This window comes from Cryptomeria japonica, chromosome 9, assembly GCF_030272615.1.
Source record: "Cryptomeria japonica chromosome 9, Sugi_1.0, whole genome shotgun sequence".
Classification (NCBI taxonomy): domain Eukaryota; kingdom Viridiplantae; phylum Streptophyta; class Pinopsida; order Cupressales; family Cupressaceae; genus Cryptomeria; species Cryptomeria japonica.
In genome coordinates, this window is record NC_081413.1 from 400,220,390 (window position 1) to 400,241,235 (window position 20,846).

The 20,846-nt window shown below is 37.3% G+C and overlaps 1 protein-coding gene across 5 annotated transcripts in view; it reads left to right on the forward strand.

Moving 5' to 3' along the window:
- The window catches only part of LOC131073111 (uncharacterized), a 269,602-nt gene that overhangs the window by 131,819 nt on the left and 116,937 nt on the right, over window positions 1–20,846 (forward strand). For all 5 annotated transcript variants that reach the window (XR_009112830.2, XM_058009495.2, XM_059211076.1 and 2 more), the window contains exons 7-12: window positions 28–72; window positions 219–298; window positions 1,438–1,502; window positions 1,664–1,730; window positions 1,933–2,046; window positions 10,288–10,361. Coding sequence is in view for 4 of the 5 variants with exons in the window: in XM_058009495.2 (XP_057865478.2) it covers window positions 28–72; window positions 219–298; window positions 1,438–1,502; window positions 1,664–1,730; window positions 1,933–2,046; window positions 10,288–10,361 (445 nt within the window). In the remaining variant the exon portion in view is untranslated. The remainder of the gene's footprint in view (window positions 1–27; window positions 73–218; window positions 299–1,437; window positions 1,503–1,663; window positions 1,731–1,932; window positions 2,047–10,287; window positions 10,362–20,846) is intronic.

The following is a 20,846-nucleotide window of genomic DNA, read 5'->3' on the forward strand; positions in this document are numbered from 1 at the left end:
ATTGAATAAACTTGATGCTATTTTCAGGTCAGGTGCATTTTAAGAAATATAGTACGAGATTGGGCTCCAGAGGTAATTTAAAAAAAAATGTTAGCATTTTTTAATATACAGAATTATTCCATATTTAAATATTTTTTTGCACGAGTGTAAGTATCTTATTATCTCCAAGATACATGCTACTGAAAATTTTAAGCTCTACACATTTTTAATAACATCAGGGAGCAATAGAGCGCAGACAATGCTTTCAGCCAATTTTGGATGAATTACAACGACATTTTCCAAATCGTTCAAGAGACAGGTATAATATTCATATAAAAAACATTAAATCAAATGCATGGATATAATTTAGTAAGAGCTATCTGTAGGATGATCACATGAATTTTGTCTAATGCTTATCAAAAGTGCTCTCTGATTGGAGGCTATGAAATTCTTTTCATGTAGAATATTAGAACACTTTTTTCTCTTTTACATTAGATGTTTCTTTGTTTCAATTAAAGAAGGGCATGCAAATAAGTTTGAGCTGTTATTTGCTCTCTCTGTTTAGGGGTAACATCTATCTTTTAATAACCAAATGGTTATCAGTTTTGACCTGATGTTTAAAAGACTTCACACTGTGCCGCTGTCTTGCATTTGTACTTTTATTTAGGTCCTAGATGTGTTTGTTTAAGTTATTTTCTCTATGAAAGTCCATAGTTGCATCCTCTATAATTTGTGCAATATGTAATTTTATTTTCTAGGTAATTTTTGCATTTTCCATGTGTGATTGAGTTATTCTAGAAAGTTAAAAAAATCTTTGGCTGTATTTTACTTATTTCATTCTGATAGGATTCCATAGAAGAAAATTTGTTTTGTTTTATTCTAAATGTGGCATAGATGGGACTAAGCTGGTCTTATATTTGAAATTATATCTGGCATTATTACTTTTAGTAAAGCTCTGGCCAATGCATATGGGATAATGGATTAGAAGCAGTTATTTATAGTTTTATGCAGTAATGATTAGATTTGATTTTGTTTGATTGCAATTATTCAAAATAAACCACTGATTTGCAAATTCAATAAACCATTTGCTTCATTCCATTGCAACGATATCTTTCTATAGTTAGTAAAATTATACTTTGTGCTTTTCTTTACGTCTTCCAAAGTCCCATTTATTTTTAATGTAGACTGCAAGGAGAGGTGAAATCTGCAAGATCCATATCGTTTTCTCTGTCTGGATAATTCTGATTGATATTTAGCAGTCTTCATTCTCTTTTATATGAAATCTGCAAACTCATGAATTGCTATGTAGTATTAGGTTTCTGTGTGTCCGTATGGTGTCAAACATCCTTGATCCTTTTAATCTTTGAATCAAATCAATTTTTTTAACTAATATTGTAATATAAAGCTCTTTGTTTTGTGAGAAACTGTTGAAGAGAACTTTAATGTTCTGTTATGTAGGCCACCAAGTTGTTTGGTACCTGGCGCTGGACTAGCTCGGTTGGCCTTAGAGATTTCACTTCTTGGTACATAAATTGCTTTGATCATTCTTCATCTTCTTATGGAGATTTCTTGTTTAAGTTCATACATTCTTCAGAGAGTTCAAGAGTCTTAATTTCTTTTAGAGATCTCTTGTTTGAGGTCACACATGCCTTTAATTGTTTGATTTATTCTGTAAGCACTGCAGGTTTTGTAAGCCAAGGGAATGAATTCTCTTATTATATGATGATATGCTCAAGTTTTATTCTGAACCAGTAAGCATTTTATATTTTTATTAAATGTGTATTTTTTTGTTTTATCCCTTTATTCATGACTTTGCAGTGCAGCAAAAGATTATCTTGATTTCATTGTGTTTTTCTCAATTAGTACTTGAATAGTCATCTTGAAGCATTGTAGTGCAAAAGAATTTGTCATCTAAAGATGCATATTTGAATAATGTTTTGGTTTAAATTGTAGCTGTCAAGCAGCAATGGAGTGGGTAATTCACCCGTGGATTCATAGTAATTGCAATTCTCTTTCTGATGAGGACCAGATTCGACCTGTTTATTTTCCAGATATTCATCCAGGAAGGTAATTCTTGGTAGTATTTTGTTTTTGATGTTGGAGCATATGAAGTGAATGATGTAATATGCTAAAGTTGAACAAATGGGAGATTATGATTCAATACATTTAGATTGTTTGATTATGCATGTTGTAACATCAAATTTCAATGAAATTTTTCCTCCTAGGGGATCTATGTAGGTCCTGTTGGATAGTTTTTTTTTGTTTCTATCTATGCCAGTCCAAAGTTTTTCACTCTTATTAAACAGTGGGCCATGATCTGTTCTGCACATGGAATATATATATTCCTAGTCTTTTTGTTAATGTGTGTAGTGAGTAAAATAGGTAGTATTTCCCTGTGGGAAATATATTTTCTTACCAAGCATTACATCTAACCTCAAAAAATTGAAACTTGTTGCCAGAGAAGAGGATGTTAGTTATAGAGATCCTGACAGGAAACAAGTGTTCGTACTTGTTGGTTGAAAATTTGTACACTTGGGGAAATATACAAAATTGTGGTTTCAACCACAGAACACGAGTAAAAACTCTCCTAATTAAGGGAAGGCTCCCCCTATCTAACTACAACTTTGGAAATAAAATAGGATGGGACATCAAACTTTCTTCTTTTTTCAAGAAAGACAATATCCTTTTCTCTTCACAGAAAATGATAGCGATTGAATATGAACAGCAGTAACCACTTTCAAGTGAAATGAGAGAAAGGAAATGAAGTTTCCTGAAAGCGCAAAGACTTCTGTCACTTCCTTCGGGACGGGACAACAATATCAAGCTCAAAGACTTGATTATGTGAAGTCCTATCTACCCTTTGCTATACTAAAATTTACAACGAATAAAAGATAACAGCTCAAAGACTGGAATAATCTATTCTTTCAACACAAAGACAAGAACTAATGCAAGCTCAAAGACTTGCTGCTATTTCTTATCAAACAGTAATTTTTCCTCAAGAATAGACGCAAGCTCAAAGACTTGCTGCTCCTTCTAGAGATTTTCCTATTTTAATTAATCTTCTCTACTTGCAGCACAAAGACTTCAAATCAGATTAGACTAAGCTCCTTTAGAAACACTTTGCATGGAAGAAATAAAAAGATTCAAACTCAAACATGTAGCTCAAAGACTCAAAACTTGAGTAATCCTTCTTTATTATTCTTCAAAAACTTTCAATTCACATACATAAGCTCAAAGACTTCTTGCTGTAAATTTGGCAGGGTTTTTGCTTGCTTTCCAAAAGATATAGATTACAATAGACTCCTTTAGTATTTATAGAAGAGGAGCCTTGAGAAAAAGGTGGGAGGATCCTAACTAACTTGAGAGATTTTCTCAACTACCAAGACTTATTCAATAATTAACTAAGACTTCAATAACTAACTAAGACTTATTCCAACTACAGTCCTAATTGGACACAACTTGTAGTTGCCTTACATGTAATTACAAAAGTGCAAGTAATGTGTAACTTGCTTTTTATAGAAAATACTTTTACATGTAACTTGTCAAAACAAAATTACAACTAAAGATTACAAAAGAGGGAAAATTCAACTAAGTGTTGAAAAACACTTAAGTTGAATTTTGTGAAGACACAAATCCTTGAAATTTCTGGATGCTCGTTTGTAGTTCCTCGGGATTCGGTTCATGGGTGTTCTTGGCAACAACCATGGTCTTCACAATAGTGTCGTGACAGCAGAGGAGCGCAGAATTGTTTTTATCCAAGATAGACTGGATTTCATGCAGAAAGGCTTGGTGTTTCATCAATGTCTGAATTGAAGCGGCCGTGAATTGTTCGCTCCTCCATTAATTATGAATCCTCATTTGTAAATCAGCAAGAACTTCTTCTTCTGGAATCAGCTCTCCATCCTGACGTACTATGTTGCAAGAGGTCCTTTCACAATGTGAGACAATATCTCGGAAAACTTCACCCCGGAATCTCTTTGCATCACCGATCTCCTCAATGAGGGATTTAAGAACAAGGGTCTTGTTTTTCAGAAGTTGTTCAAATTCCAAGTACATGACCCTGAAAGAGATGATGGTGTGCTCCTGTAGAACACTCAGCTGTTGTTGGGGCATGGTACGCTAGATTGTCAAACTTTCTTCAACACTTTCCAGATTTTTTTTAAAGTATTAGAAGTCTGATCCAGTTTCTCCTCAACAGTCTCCAACTTAGACATCATCTGAAAAATGTCTTTCATTACCTGTGCACATAGATCATGAAGTTGATCAACCCAGGAATCCAGTGCTTGTACCTTTTGAGCAGCCCTTTCCACTCCACGAATTGATTCTTGGGAACCAGAAGAACCTATGGAGTTACTCCCTTTAGTAACAGGTTTTGTAATTTTATGAATGGCTGCCATAAGTTGTCGGTTTTCACCTTCTAACTTGTCTTTCTTTGCTAGAAGTTCATCACACCTTTGCACCATTGAAGCAACAGAAAACTGAGCATCATGCGTCTGTTTTCCCAACTCTATTCTTGTAACCTTATAATCGGCAGTTGACATTTCTTCAAGTGGCTTATCCGCAATAGGTTCCACAATTTCAGCTACCTTCATCTTGTTGCTGTCAACAGTTACTCTGGAGATAGTCTTGGCCTTCTTAGCAACTTTGGATCTGGATTGTTTCAGTTGCTGGTAATCAAAGGCATTAGGTGAGATTTCTTGCTTCTTCCTTTTTGGGGTAAAAGAACTAAGCCATGGAGGCAAAGTCATCAACTCCCCTCCAGTAGCAGTTGTAGGCAAAGGAGAAGCAGTTTCTGTTTGAATCACCGTGGTTATCCTGGGAGGAATATCTGTTTGGATAGCGACCATGGTTTTCTCAGTTACCAATGGGCATGAAGATTGCCTCGTGAATTCTTCAAAACCAGAAGTGGAAGTATCAATTTTTGATAACTGGATACAAGTAGGAATATCCTCAGGAACTTCCAACACACTCTCTTGTTCAGGATCAGGAGATGGCTCGTATGCTGAAATGGGAATAGCATTCTGAGGAGACTCATCCACAAGCAAATCAGGAGGAGAAAGAGGCGTCTCAATGGAAACTGGAGGAATGATCTCATGAGGCGAGTTTGAAACTAGAGACTTAGGAGCATCATCAGATTGCTGCCCCTCTTCTGGATTATCCAGATCGATCACTTGAACATGGAATCGTGATTTTTCCTTCCCACGAACTGTCGTCTCCTCAGGAGGAAGCACGACTACACGACTGACTCGCAACTTGATCCTTGTGCCCGAAGATGATGCACCCTCCTTGTTGTCATCCTGAATCTCAGACTTACATCCAAGAGGACCTGTAGAATCATCTTCTTTACCAACCTTGATTTTTATAAGTCTAACAGCATTACTTTTTAGCCATGCATTGGTGTTGGCCAAGATAGGCTGAAATCTGTCAAGGATGGATATGCACTCTTTGTGTGACCATTGGATCAAAGGAAGTGGAGCTTCCTCAACCCTCCATGAAATGTATTCAGGATCAAGTATGTGCCCATCATCAATCATCCCTTGTGGGATATCCACCAAGTTCAAATCAACAATTTGCTTAACAGTGAGCCTGCAGTAATCCATCTTCAGAACTTCAGCTTCTGTGTGGAGATCTACCCAGATGTCCTCATTGCAATGCACATGCACAAAGGATTTCTCGATCTTCTCCTTCATACCCCTATAATCAAAATCAGCTCTAGGTTTAAACCTTTTGAGCTTGATTTCCTGCAGTTCAGTCTCCATGGCCTTAGCTTTCACAGATGTGACAAGGGAATACCGACCAATTTTCAATGGAGTTGTGGTAGAGATCCCCATTCCAACCTTGTGTCTAGTAGACTGAAAAGTGTGAATAGCCATGATCTGTCTTCCCAACTCCATAAGAATGATCTTATCAGTTGGGTATCTGGGAAGCATATATGGCTGACCACCATAGCATCCGATCCTCATATAGGTGAAGGTGGGAAACTGCAAAAACAAACATCCATACTCGCACACCCTTGCCCATGCCTCATTTGATACTCTCTTGTTCCTGAGAGTTCTGTCAAACTGACACATGAAATAACCGAAGAATGCATCTTGGACCCTTCTGAAATGTAGTCTGTTGGGTCTCAACGACAACTGGTCATAATACTCCCAAACTGGTATAAGTGAGTGATCACCCTTGGTAGAAAGACCTGTAAAGTGTCTAAGTGATGCTGCCAAATATACCAAATATGAATTCATAAAGAAGGTCATGGTGGTAGGAACTGCTGCAAGTTGTTTGCACAAGGCATCGCTGATGACTTCTCCCCATGAAATGTGATGAGACTGCCTTATGAACATGATGAACTGGTAAATCCATGGCTCAAATACATTGGAATGCTCAAGGCCCATCATCCTGCTAAGAAGAGTGATGGTGTCTCCTATCTCCCATTTGAAATCGCAGCGGTACAACTTCGCCCACCTTGAGAAGGAGGCTCGTGGCTCTTGGATCCACCTATTGATGTGTCGCTTGCAATCTTTTTCCCTCTTCACATAATACTCCACTGCACTTTCTTTGGAGATTTCAATATAAACAGGTGCAGGAGGTATTCTGAAAACCTTCTCGATCATATCTGCATCAAGACGGATTATAGCTTTGCCATCATCATTTTTGATGACTCTCGACTCTTTGTCAAAATGATGGGCGCAGGCAAGAACGAACTCGGGTTCTAGGGCAGCCACCGGGAAAGAAGATGCATGATGGATATGGCTGTCCAACAACCGCTGCAAGTTATTACCCTGTGGATCTTCTACCCTCTTGACGAATTCTGACATATCAACGTGCCCTATCTCGGTGTCTCTGATGTGATCCAAAGGAGAAGAAACCTGGGAAGGTGCTACCTCATTCTGATATTTGTCATATTTATATTTCATCTTCTTTGGAGCTGGAGATGCCGGCAAATCTGACATTGATTGTGAACCTGGAATGCTGTGATGAAGACTTAAAAGAGTTAAGGCAACATCATAGTCAGCTGCAAATATCATTCTTCTTTCTCCAAATGGGTAAAACTTCGATTTTAGAACTTCACGATTTTGTGAGAGGAAGAGGGGAAATATATGGGAAAATCTTGACTTTGACCAATTTCGGATTTTGGGGAAATTTTCGCAAGTATACAAGTTGGAAAGAATATACATGCAATCGGGGTTTTAAAATCCGAATGCAAGTACACTTGTAAATCTGCAAATGAAGAACTGGATGGAAAATGAGAATTTGACTTGCGGAAAATGACGGAGATGGTAAGTACAGATATGGGAAACGTGAATGGATAGAAATGGGAAAATCCGGGAATGTCATTTTCATGAAAATGGGAAGAACTCTTCAACATGTAATCCGGTTTTTAAAACCCGAATTTGAAAGGGAGGGGTATTTCACACTTTTCAACTTGGAATTTTAACCAAAAATGGTTAAATTCCTTAACCGTAAGGGAAGAACAAGAATTTCCAGCGAACTTGTAATCGGGATTAAAAATCCCGAATACAAGTAAAGAGGGAAATATGGGAAGAACAATGCAATGCAAAAATTGCATACCAAGGGGAAAATTTCTCTCACAAAAACCGATTTTTGGGGGAAGAACAACACATTTCAAAAAATGCAACTAAGAAAGAAAACTAAGAAAACAAGAAAATAATAAAATGAAGAAAAGAAAGGAAAGAGAACATACCTTTCTTGAAACTGAAAATGCTTCTCCAAAAATGCAACAAACTTGGAATGGAGAAGAATATCCAATAAATAGAGAACAAACCGCAACACTAAACCCTTGCCACGTTTTGGAAAGAACGTTTTATGTGGAAAAACGTGGTAGCAAACAAGTGTAAAATGGCATAGAAAATGCTTGAATACTTCTTAACCCTCAATGTCTTGGTATTCCTAGCCAAAACGATTCATCTCCTTGAAGATTCGTGGCATCCCAAAGGGTTAAAAACGTGGTTTTTTGGAAAAACGTGTTGCTGTTGTGAAGCTAAAAACCAGCAAAAACAACTTCCATGTGGCGTGAAAAGTGTCCAAGAATGCATGAAAATAGGATAGAAACCAAAACGCCTTCCTCCTCCAACAAATCTTCCACAAAATTTGCCTTGAAAAGTTCAACAAAAACGATTTTCTTGCAAATTGGGTTTTTGGGAGAAAAAGACAAGTTTGAAATGCACAAGTATGTGAAAATCGGGTTTTTTAGAACATATGACAAGTTTAAAATTGCACTTTTTCACTTACAAGGCCAAATTCGGGTTTTTTGGGACATATGACAAGTTTAAAATTGCACTTTTTCACTTACTAGGCAAAATCGGGTTTTTTAGACCAAACTGCAAGTTTAAAATTGTCAAAAATGCACTTGCAAGGCAAAATCGGGTTCTTTGGAGAGAAATGCAAGTTTTAAAGTACTTGTAAAAGGGAAATAAAATCCCTACAACAAGCTATACTTGCTTGCACATATGTAATGGGGATTTAAAATCCCTATTACATGTAAAAACCATTAAAGTAGGGTTTTTTAGACCAAATTGCAAGTTTACTTGTAATTTAGCCAAAAAATCCCTATTTTAACTAAACAAGACCAAAAACAATAAAAAAGATAAAAACAATAAAAGAGAAATTTAAAACAAATTACAAGTATTCATCCTTGAATAAAAGTGCATATGTAATAAGCCAAAAATTCCCCTACAAAGACCAAAACAATGAATATCCTTAAAACTTACAGTTTGAAGAAAATTCTCCACCTGCAGTCGGGGTTTTAAAACTCGAAATTGAAGGAAAGACATAGCAAACGAACCCAGAATTTGACGAAATTCGAAACATAGTTCGAGGATGGACTAAGGATTAAGCCAGTCCAAGGATTAGTCAAAATTTTGCCTCGGGAAGCGTGCCACAGAGTAATTTTTTTTTTCATTTTTTCACAAAATTTTTATGTAGTGGTCCTTCATTTTTGGAAACAAAAATGAGGACAACAGTACTATCTGTAATAGGCAAAGGACAAACATTCCTGATATTCACAATAAAAATGAGCCACAGAATACTCGATAATATCCATAAAATAATGGCTTCGCTGTAACATATACCCTTGTTTTTTGTTTTGTTTTGTTTTCTGTTTGAATGTTTAAGAGAAGTAGATGGAGATGCAGAGAAGGTTATTGAAGTTATCTTATTTGCAGGAAATAAGTAAACAAAATAACTCTTCAAACTATAATTTTGAGGATCTGGGGTGTATCCAGTGGGTAGGATTCATTTTGGGAGGTATGTATGGGGGTGTACTCATACTTGGACTAGACCAAGATTGGTAGGTGGAAACCAGGTACATGGGCCGGTAAACAACCAAATTCAGTTTTGTAGATTTACACCAATATTGATCTAGCAAAATTAGGTTTTAGGTCAATTGATTTGTCCTATAGGATGAAGAATTTTTTTTCTTGATAATGCTACACTAATTCTAATTTTGGAAGCTTGTGGTTTACACTTATACATTTATATGTATGAAATGTGTTTTAAAAGTGGGGAATGCTCTTAACAGTCTCGCAAAATCTGCCCGGTGTTATAATTTTGCTTAACACAACTCTAAGTCAGAATTTAGTTGATTATATAAGGATTACCTAGTTCTTTTTTTCCAAAGTGCAAAATACTAGCTAATAATTGCTAGCTGTGTTTAACAATTTTGTAGGTAACTGTAAATTGTAATACTATGATAAGTATATGTTACCATGACAGAAGACAGTTACAAGTCTGTACAACTTCCATGAGTTGTTATAGATGAAACTTGAAACAAGTTCTGGTATGGATCACCAAATGTTAGAACATCCTTGGCATTGCTGCTCTTCTTCAGGTGTTCCACTGCTGAAGTGGACTTTGTTACTAATTGGTCTTTTACTCTGATATTGCCATGCAGTAGCCCTTGGTTGTACAAGATTGGTTTAGACATGATCTTTTCTTCTTCTTACCAAGATATTTTGTCTTTAACATGAGCTCTCATTTAGCTTAAACTCAGATCTCTTTTCTATGCCAATACTTGGATGCTTGGCTTTTTTCTAAACTCTCTTGTGGGCATTATTTGACTAAGTTGATGCTTTATGGATCATCTTTAATATCCGAAAGCTCATTGAATTATGCTCTGTGTGTGGGGAGTAGCCATAAGATATATGTATGTAATGCCTAATGCATCTTAAGTTCTCACATATGTAACAAGCCTGAGGTTTTGCATTTGGTTTTGATTTACAAAGATAAATTTCAGTAAAAGACGAAATCAAATTCTACAAAAAATTACTTATATGGTTTTGATTCTCCGAGCAGTGCAGGAATTATGGAGGGGTTCTCAATGTGTGCTGGGGACTTTGTTGAAGTATACGGTGATCCAAGTCAGTCAGGTATACCTTGCCACTTTTTCTTCCATGTACGACATGATGTGGTATATGTTGTCGTAAAAATATGTTTGCTGGTTAACAGTTGCATGTCACGTGGTTGTTATGTTACCTTAATAAACTATATTTTTTCCTGTAATACATATTGCTTTGTGTGAATCCAAACTAGAAAAATTATTAATTGAAATATTTCAAGTGATAAGGACTGTCTGGGACGGTTCTGGAAATCAATGGACAGTTTGATACACAGACTGCTTGCAAAAGCACTTCATCTGTATTCAACCATGTGAACATCAGTAAAAAGAAAATGCATAGGAAAATTGATGGTTAATTCAGGTTATAAGTGGAGGTTGGCGTCCGTGTAACTATATATCATACATATGCATGAAAGCAATTAAAAAAATGGGTTGGATGGTGGATGCAAAATAATTTTAAAATTTCCACTTATATTGTAAAAATCAACATGTCTATCTATCTGCATAGAAAATAATGTAAGAATAATTTTCACCCTGTGGTCTGTGTTATCACAACTTTTTGTCACTTTTCAGTCTTCAATCAAAACTAATTCAATGCCCAAAAGCTGAAAATTTGCCAAACAATAATGGCAGTACACATGGACTGTTTCACTCCACATTTCAGTAGAGCAGATCCCTTGTCTGAGCACTAAGTGAGAAAGGCACAAGATTGGACGATGCTGGATATTTTTGGGTTTTAATCCATTTTCAACAAGAAAACGGAAAAGGTGGCAGAATTGGAAAATATAGGATTGTAAACATCCAAGACAAACTTAATGGTTCTAGAGGAAGAATAATTAGCCCCGTAGATAAATCAGACTAAAGAACTGAAGTAACACAAAGTTCACTAATGTCCTCAATTCACATAAGTGATGTTAGGGATCTTCCTTAGAAAGGCGTGCTGACACACACTATTCAATCTCCTAGATACAAAGGCCAATCTTTCTGGAGATATCAACAATACAATTAGGAGATATCTCTTTTGGAAATCCTCTTAATAGAAAAATCTGATTTTAGGAATCTGACCTGCATTATTCTTTGCTTATTTTCCAAAGAGATACTCAGCTGTACCATACATGCACAAACTATCTCAATATTAAGAACATGATGAATATATGAGATATTACACAAAAAGTACAAAGCAAAAGAAATCATTAGAAACCTTAGTGACTTCCCTTTTAATTTTTAATTCATTATTTCAAGGTTCAATACAAGGGGATATGGGAGTTAATTATTACTAATTGATAACTGCCTTTTCCATCAATCTCCTCTTAATATTTACAAAAAACTCCATGAAATCCTTTGCAATCTTTGATGTGACTTAAGTTTTAAAATCTAAAGTTTTTCTATCTAGCTACTCTGAAGTTTGATCAGAGAAAAGTGTTTTGTACATATAAATGTAATTTCCCTTATTAAATGTGCCTACAAGTTTGTCCCTTATGAGACTTTAGATAGAATTGTCATTCTATAGGGAACATATGAAAGTTACATGTTAACCATCACTTTTAATGTTCATGGCATGTGGAATGTGGTAAATTTGTCTTTTTCTGGAGATGAAGGTATAGGAGATGAGTTTCTGTCAAAATAGTTCAATGATAAAATATAGTTCTTGGTAATCGATAATGTGAAAGCCCTCTGAATACGTTCCACAGTGTTCTTGATGGCATTGAAATAGAGTCCATATGAAAAGTAATGGCAGAAAAAGCTATCAATGACCTTATTATAAACCTGGTCATCTTTGAATCATTTGGTATGCATGCACTGATATGGCGCTGATGTAGCACACATAGGACACTTCAGATTGGAGGAAGCATTCTTGTTCTAATATGTGGTATCATGAATTGGCACTAATGAGTCTCACTTATGGACATTTTTTCTTATGAGGCGAGATACATGCTACATGCTTTTCTAGCATATGATGTCAGTCAAGAACATGACATTATCTAGAGCAAGACTCTGGCACTTGGGTTTTTGGACGCTTGGCAGCTCAAGTGATGTATATTGATATATCAATCTAATGAATTTTGAAATTATGCATCTTCAATTTTGTTGAGAGGTCAGAGGATATTTACAGTTTTGACCTATAATAAATGAAGTTTTCTCTTAATTGCTTTTGGCTGATCTTCCAAGTATTTCAAATTTTCAATTTTGTTGAGAGGTCAGAGGATATTTACAGTTTTGACCTATAATAAATGAAGTTTTCTCTTAATTGCTTTTGGCTGATCTTCCAAGTATTTCAAATTTTCAAATAAATATTTCAGAACTTCATTGTTGAGTTTGGCCATTTTGACCCTAAAACATTTTAATTAAGTAGGCATGCAAGTCTCACCTTCTATCTATTGGCCGAAGAACAATTGTGTATTTTGATTTTTTTCAATGATGAAAGTCAAGTGTGTTTTAAATCAAAAAGGTTAAGGCATTTCATAAGCTCAAGTGCTGAGTAAAACAAAATACAGGGGCTTTGTTATGAAGCTGATAAAAGAGAAATTACTTTAATTTAAGCAATTCACAGGCAAAAATAGGTGATCCTGTAATTACTAATGACCAATTCTTGATATCACACTAGTTCTAATCTTCTAATCCCTTGTTTGGGCTACTTATGCAGGTTTGAGACTTTTTTTGCATCTCAAATCAGGTGGGAGCTTTTCTTGCTTTCTTTTAGGCCATGAACTTCATTGCCAACTCATGGCCTCACCTTAGTGTATGCTCCATCTATTTTAGTTTTCTTACAATGTGACAGTTGGACCTTCTATCCAGTTGTTGGCATGCATTTCTCTAACCCTATCCTTGTTTTTGGCATTTTCCCTACCTTGATCTGTCAGTTATGTGGATGCTATCTCCATTTTTGTACACTTGCACTCATCGATTGTCTTCCTCCTTTGGGATGCTGCTGTTGCTGCCTTTCAAACAAAGGACTGAGATGACCTTAATGGACCTGCCCTTAGCCCTAGAATAGCTGAGATATGCTGACAAGTGACATGAGACTTCTAGGTTTACCATTTTCTGCCACTAGCCTTTCTGAGTGAGTAGGATATATTTGAATAGAAGAAGCCTTGCTCTTTCTATAACTTGTTTGAGATGGCCTCTCCTTGTGATGTACAAGGAAAGATTGTTGACCGTTAATACAAGGTCTCACCTCCTTCCCCTAAATGTTAGTCATTAGATCTTGAGGATAAGAATGTGGAGAAGTTACATGCAATCATAGAGTGCTACCGTAAGCTTCTATTAGATGATGGTGGATGGACCTTGTTAGTGTTTTAATTCACACCTTTTAATACAACACAAAATGGAACAATGTATATGGTAGAACTATTTTTCAAATTAACAGAGAAACATCCCTGCCACAAAGACTAACCTAATCTAAACAATATGTACTTGCTATTTACATTCTATACAATATTTTTAGGGTAGTTCATGCATAACAAACAAAACTAAAGGTGTGCCTTTTTGGATTCACCGAGGGCAAAAGTTTGTATACACTTCAACTCAAGGCAAAAGATTTTATGCTTTGGTGATTGAAATAAATCACTATAACTAATGTTTGTGTTACTGAGTACATACGAATCCACCCATACCTGTATGGATTTGGTTCAGGTTCAAGTTTGCTCGGGCACCTCAAGTTTCTTGAGCAGTACTCTAATGTCCCCACTTTGAAATAGAATTTAATAATAATTAATAATAATAAAATAGAAATATAAAAGAATAAAAAATAAAAATTAAATTAAAATATAAAAGAATATAATCAAATATAATTAAAATTTAATTAAGTTAATGAATGATCAAAAGACATGAAATGAAAAGTTGTCACTCCCTCATGAGATATAAAAGGAAGAAGAGAACCACATTTGAGGGGGGAATACGGAAGGGAATAAGAAGTGCAGATCTGATTTAACTAAGAAGTGCAGCTCTGATAAGATAACAATGAGTAAGCATGACCCTTTAAATGAATGTCTCTTTTCCAAGAGATGTGTCTCCTCAATAAAATAGGATAGTATAAAAAGGATATGGAATGAAGGGAGGAAGGAAACACAAAAGGAGAATCACACTAAAGAAGACATTCATCAGATCGAAGAAGAAATAATTTTAATAAAGGAATTTCAGATCAAACCTCTAGTCTGATACATTTTTCAGATCTGCCCTTCTCAGCACTCTATACTCTCACAACCGCTGGTGGTATATATATACATGTTGCTTATGCATAATAGATAATGCTTAAGTGTATGATTATATTATAGAATATAAGATATGCTTTCTTTTCACATATTGTTCACACTTTGGCTTGTAAGCAATGAAGATCATTTGGGTTTGAGAATTACAGTGGTACTGAAGCAGGTTTTTAGATATTTGACTAGCCATGACTTACCTAAGAAACCACAATGACTTAGAGCAATTTGATTAAGTGTGTAACAATATAGTAATCGAAAGATGTCGGTACCAAGACATAATAAGCAATTCTCTTCCAAGTCAAGTACAAATCCTAACCAAATGATGAAGTTAGAGAGGAGTAACCTCAGATTCAAAAGTGTTTCATGAATAGATATCTAGGAAATGGACCGAACGTAAGATCCAAAATGTGCTAGCGTGTGAGTAAACAACATAAACACCTTTCTCACAAGTGAAAGCTCCCACTTAGGACACCTAAACTAAGCAAAATGACTGACTAAATAAAGCAAACTAAACTAAAGCAAGCAAACAACTTGAAAGATCCCTAAATAGGTCTTTTGATGCCCTGTTTTAATTTAAATTTAATAGACTATATTCGGAGCCTTTTTGGTGTTCTTAAAGACTAGACAAAAGATGCAGAAGAGGTTGTTTCTTTTGTGTTGTTTTTTGGTGATGGGGTTTGCAACACATGACAAGAAACAACATAAAAATGAACTGTAATCAAGAGATCAGCTTCTGATTTTTATATGACAGCAGATTACAATCATCTAGAAGTGAAATAACATTCACATGTACAAGTAGAAAACATACCAAAGATCCAGTGCTAGGGTTTGAGGTTGGTTTGCTATCTAGAAAATGGATACAAGCTAAGAAGGATGGTGTAGGAGCAGATCAGTGGATCCAATCTGCTTATTCTGCCATAAGATGAATTACCAATAGCAAATTGGGCAAGAACCCAATTACCAGCTGGAAATCCAACCTTTGCGAGGCAAAATTATACAATTTTGACCTTCTTTTCCCATTGTTTTGCTCACCCTGATCACAAATGGAGTTAGAACCCTCCATTTAATTTTAAATTGATGCACAACCTTCTAGAATGGTACGGCCCTTCCTGGAATGGTACGACTGAAATTATGAAAACCACACTTGCTGCAATTTCAAGACAAACTGCTCAGAACTGATGTATCGTACCTAATGGTGATTGCTGGGCTGGGTTTGTTGCTAAATTGAACCCCAATGGGTCTAGACAAGGCACATCCTTGTCCCACGTGGGCAAATTAGTGGGTACACCTCCACTACCAATGCAAATCTGAGGGTTTACGTCCTCCAAACACTTGCAATTTCTTCTGCAAATGCAGAGCAGAGAAAAATCAGAAATAAAATAATAACATAATACCAATTCCCTCCTCCAAAATGTCTAATAACCTTTTCCAAAGAGTGGTGTAACCCTAAATGGAAATCCCATTGGAATCCAACTAAGAAAGCATCTTCCTTGGCATCTTTTGGGTCCACATATCTTAAAGGCTTAAAGGATTTTAAAGAATGACAAGGGTCCCACCATGCCATGTCATTTAAGTGATTTGAGCAAAGGGGTGGCGTTGACATTAAAGGGGCTACTTTATTAAAAGGTATCCATAGCACTTTATTCAAACGTAAGCCTTTATTATAAAAAGAAACTTAGGCTTATAAAACAACTTTATAAAAGTTACTTTTTCTTTCTTAACTTTTGACACTTAGAAATTTTTAAGTGTCTTTATTCATCAAATGCAATGTGGGAATTGCATCAAAAATATGGGGACATGACAGTTTCCCCTTCCCGGATTTGTTTGCCCACAAGCAAAGACAGGGCTGGATGCTTAAGAATCTCTTCTCCTTCCCACGTAGCATCCTCAATGGGTAAATCTTTCCAACTAACCAAATATTCCTTGATCACCCTGTTCCTCAAATGCCTCTCTCGCTGTTCCAGAATCTCAACAGGAATCATAACCAGTTTGCCTTCATCATCCAACGGTGGCTGTACTGGAGATGCTACAATACCCTGAGCAGTTACTGTTTTGAGGCATGATACATGAAAGACGTTGTGAATCTTACTCTCAGGAAGAAGCTCTATCTCATATGCTACCTCACCCATTCTCCTCAGCACTCTATAAGGCCCATAAAACTTGGGCTTCAGCTTCTCAGCTCCCTTAACCTTAACCGAGCTTTGCCTATAAGGTTGAAGACGTAAAAAGACCATATCCCCAATCTCAAAAGATCTCTCAACCCGATGCCTATCAACATACATCTTCTGCTGATTCTGACCTTGCTGAATATTGTTCTTGAGAGATTTTAATATATCCTGATTCTCCTGTAACCAATCCCGAGCCAAAGGCACTCTATTATCAGCCAAAGCTAAGTTAGTGAACGTCATGGCATCATAACCATACAGTGCATGAAATGGAGTCATCTCAATGGACATGTGGTATGTAGTATTATAGCATAACTCCCCCAAATACAAACAACGAACCCATGCACGCTGCTGTCCGGAAACATAGTTACGTAGATACCCCTCTATCCATTTGTTGACAATCTCTGTTTGGCCATCCGTCTGAGGGTGGTAACTAGTACTGGGAGTCAATTCCATACCAACGAGTTTGAACAACTCTTGCCAAAAGGCACTCATGAACCTACTGTCACGGTCACTCACAATGGTCTTTGGAAGACCATGTAATCGGAAGATCTCTCTGAAAAACAAATCAGCAACCTGTGATGCTGTGTAATCTAAAGCTATGGGAAAGAAATGGGCATGTTTAGTTAATCTGTCCACCACAACATAAATGCAATCTTTCCTTTGGACCTTAGGAAGTCTAGTAATGAAATCCATAGATATTCCAGTCCACTTTTGATCCGGGATGGGAAGTGGTTGCAGCAGACCAGCAAGGTGTGTTTTCAATTTTATTTTGTTGGCAAGTAAGACACTCACGCACATGCTATAGAATATCACTCTTAAGACCCTTCCATGAGAATCTCTCCCTGATTTGTCTGTAAGTTTTTCCATATCCCTGATGTCCTACTATTGGAGAATCATGAAATGCATGCATAATCTGATTTTTAAGTGTGGATTCAGGTACTAAATAAATCCTTCCTTTATAGTAAATGATATCATCAACAACCGAATAACTCTCATCCTGAACAATCCCATCCATGACCTCACATGCAAACTAATTCTTTGAATACTCTACCAACAACTGAGATTTCCAATCAGCTGAGACTTCACATAAGGAACATAGGACAGCAAATGAAGGTCTCATAGATAATGCATCAGCAGCAGCATTATTCTATGTCAAAATCATACGCTTGGATCTTAGAAACCCATTTTTGCTGCCTTTCATTGAGATCCTTTTGCTCCAAGAAATATTTCAGACTATTGTGATCAGTTCTCACCACAAATTTGCAGCCAACTAGATATTGTCTGAATTTAGTCAATGCATGCATAATTGCAAGCATTTCCTTGTCATAAGTAGAATAAAGTTTCTCATTGAGTTTCAATTTCCTACTCTCATAAACAATGGGGTGATGATTTTGCATCAATATAGCTCCCACACCTTCACCCGAAGCATCACATTCCACTACAAAGGGCTGAGTGAAATCAGGTAATGCTAAAATGAGACAAGAGCTCATCACCTGCTTAAGCCTGTCAAATACCACCTGTGCTTCCGGAGACCAACCAAAAGCCCCTTTCCTTGTAAGATCTGTGAATGGTGCTGCAAGCTGTGAATAACCTTTGACAAATCTCCTGTAGTATGCACACAGACCAAGGAAACCACGTAACTCAGATATGTTCTTGGGTGGTGGCCAATCAACAATGGCCTGTATCTTCTCTTGATGCACCTTAACCCCATCTATAGCAATCACATGACCCAGATATAAGATTTCAGGTAAGTTGACAATTTGGCATACAGTGACTGTGATTCCATGATACTCAAGACTCCTCAAGATGTAACAAGTGTTCTTCCCAAGATCTGCTGTAAATCAAGATGTCATCAGAGAACACCAAAATGAACTTACGTAGCTGCCTGTTGAACAGATGGTTCATACAAGACTGAAAAGTGGCAGGAGCATTAGTGAGGCCGAATGGCATCACCAAGAACTCGTAATGACCATAGTGGCATCTGAAAGCAGTCTTCTGAATGTCTGACTCTCACCTTAATCTGATGGTACCCTGAACGAAGATCTATCTTCAAGAAGTACACTGCCCCATGTAACTCATCTAACAACTTTGTAATACGGGGAATGGGGTATCTGTTTTTAATGGTCTTCTTGTTCAATGCACGGTAGTCAATGCACATTCTCAGAGTGCCATCTTTCTTCTTCACAAGAATGACTGAAGAAGCAAATGTACTAGAACTGGGTCTAATAAACCCCATATCCAGAAGTTCCCTGATGGTCTTCTCAATCCCATCCTTATAAGCCTTGGGATGCCTATAAGGTGTGGTCATAACTGGTTTAGCATCCTCAAGCTCGATGACATGCTCAAAACCTCTATCAGGGGGTACACCAGATGGAATGTCTCCAAACGCCACTCCATGCTCATCTAAGATAGTCTGAATATCAATGTTAAAAGTCCTCTCATCCTTCACTGGTGACTTCCTAGATGATACAAAGCATTGAGTAGCACAAATAATATCCTGGTGTCTGAAAATAGTTTCCATTCTGTGAGAAGAAACAACCTTAGGACCTCCATCTGAACATGCCCTCAGAATGGTCTTCTTACCACCCTTCATGAACTCAAGCTGCATCTTACAATGATCAATAATGTACTTGCCAATACCCTGCAGCCATTGTGTACCCAAAACTACATCATAGTCCTCCAACCGTAAGACATGGAAGTTATCAATCAGGGTATAGTCCTTCATCTGTATCCGCAATTGTGGCACTCTCTTAGTGCAACCTAAGATAGCTCCATCCGCTACCTTCACTCCAAAACCAGAAAATTCCTTTGGGGTAATACCATACCTGTCAATCAACTCCTCACTGATGAAGTTGTGTGTAGCACCAGTATCAACTAGACACACAACACGCTGCCCCTGAATAGTACCCTTAAGTCTGAAAGCATCAAACTTAGGGTATCTTGAAAGTGTAGCCACAACAACATCAGCCATATCAGTACCCTCATGAACATCTAACTCAATCTGAGGTGTCTTCTGATCATCATACTCATTATCTGGATCTGAATCAGCAACATGGTCCTCATCACCATCTGAATGGAGCTCAATAAGATGGACCTTTCCCTTTCCACTGCATCGGTGACCAGGTTCCCAAGGCTCCTTGCAAGTAAAACATAGTTTCTTCCTTCTTAACTCATTCCTAGACTCCGGATAAAATTTTGGGGCAGAAGTATTGCCTTGCTGAAACTGAGAAGTCTTTTGGAAAGGTTTAGAGTTCTTGGTGAAGTTTTTGTTTGCTGGAAAGTGGATGGGGGAGGAGTAGTGTCAAGGTCTAAGGTAAGCTGAATGGCCTCTTGTAATGTCCCAGGCCTTAAAACCTTAACCAGTCCCTTGAGTCTCTCATGTAGACCCTCAATAAACAACATAACCACTCTCCTATTAGGCATCTTAGGAACCATCATTGCTATCCGCTGAAACTCATTAATATAAGTTTCCACATGTCCTAACTGCCTAAGTAGAGCTAAGTCCCTGTAATACAGCTCTATATCCTTCCTGTCAAACTTGGCAATCAATCTCTTGGTGAACTTAGTATAAGAGTGAATAAGGGTATGGTTTTGCGTAACCAAACCATGGTGCCACCAGTCATACGCAACTCCCTCTAGGTGTAAAACAACAAACTGTATAGCCTCATCCTCAATCATGGGCTTCAGGGATAAATAGATGTCCAATTTGTGGACCCAAGCTCGTGCATTGGAAGAACCAACACTATCAAATGTGGACATAGAGTGCTTACCAGTAGCTCTCTTCAGATCATTATTCCATTGTTGTCTGGGCCACCTCTGATTCTGACCTCGGTTAGCATTCCTACGCTGCATACAGTACTGATGTAAGGGAAAGGCATCCCTAACATGTTGCAGTAAAAGTGCCCACTCATCACTGGCTGCCATGACAGTGTCCTGGAAGGTGATTCCATTATGAGGCTCAGCCAACGGTGGTACATCTCTAGGGGTAAACCGTGGGAGCATAGGCCTATCCGTTGTCCTAGTATGGGTCCTGTCCCTCCGTGGTGAGATGGACGCATTACTCAGGGAAGATGGAATTCTACTGTTGCCCCTACTTCCTGCAGCTGATATCGTCCTGCTACGGCTCCTGTGGCTTCCCCTATT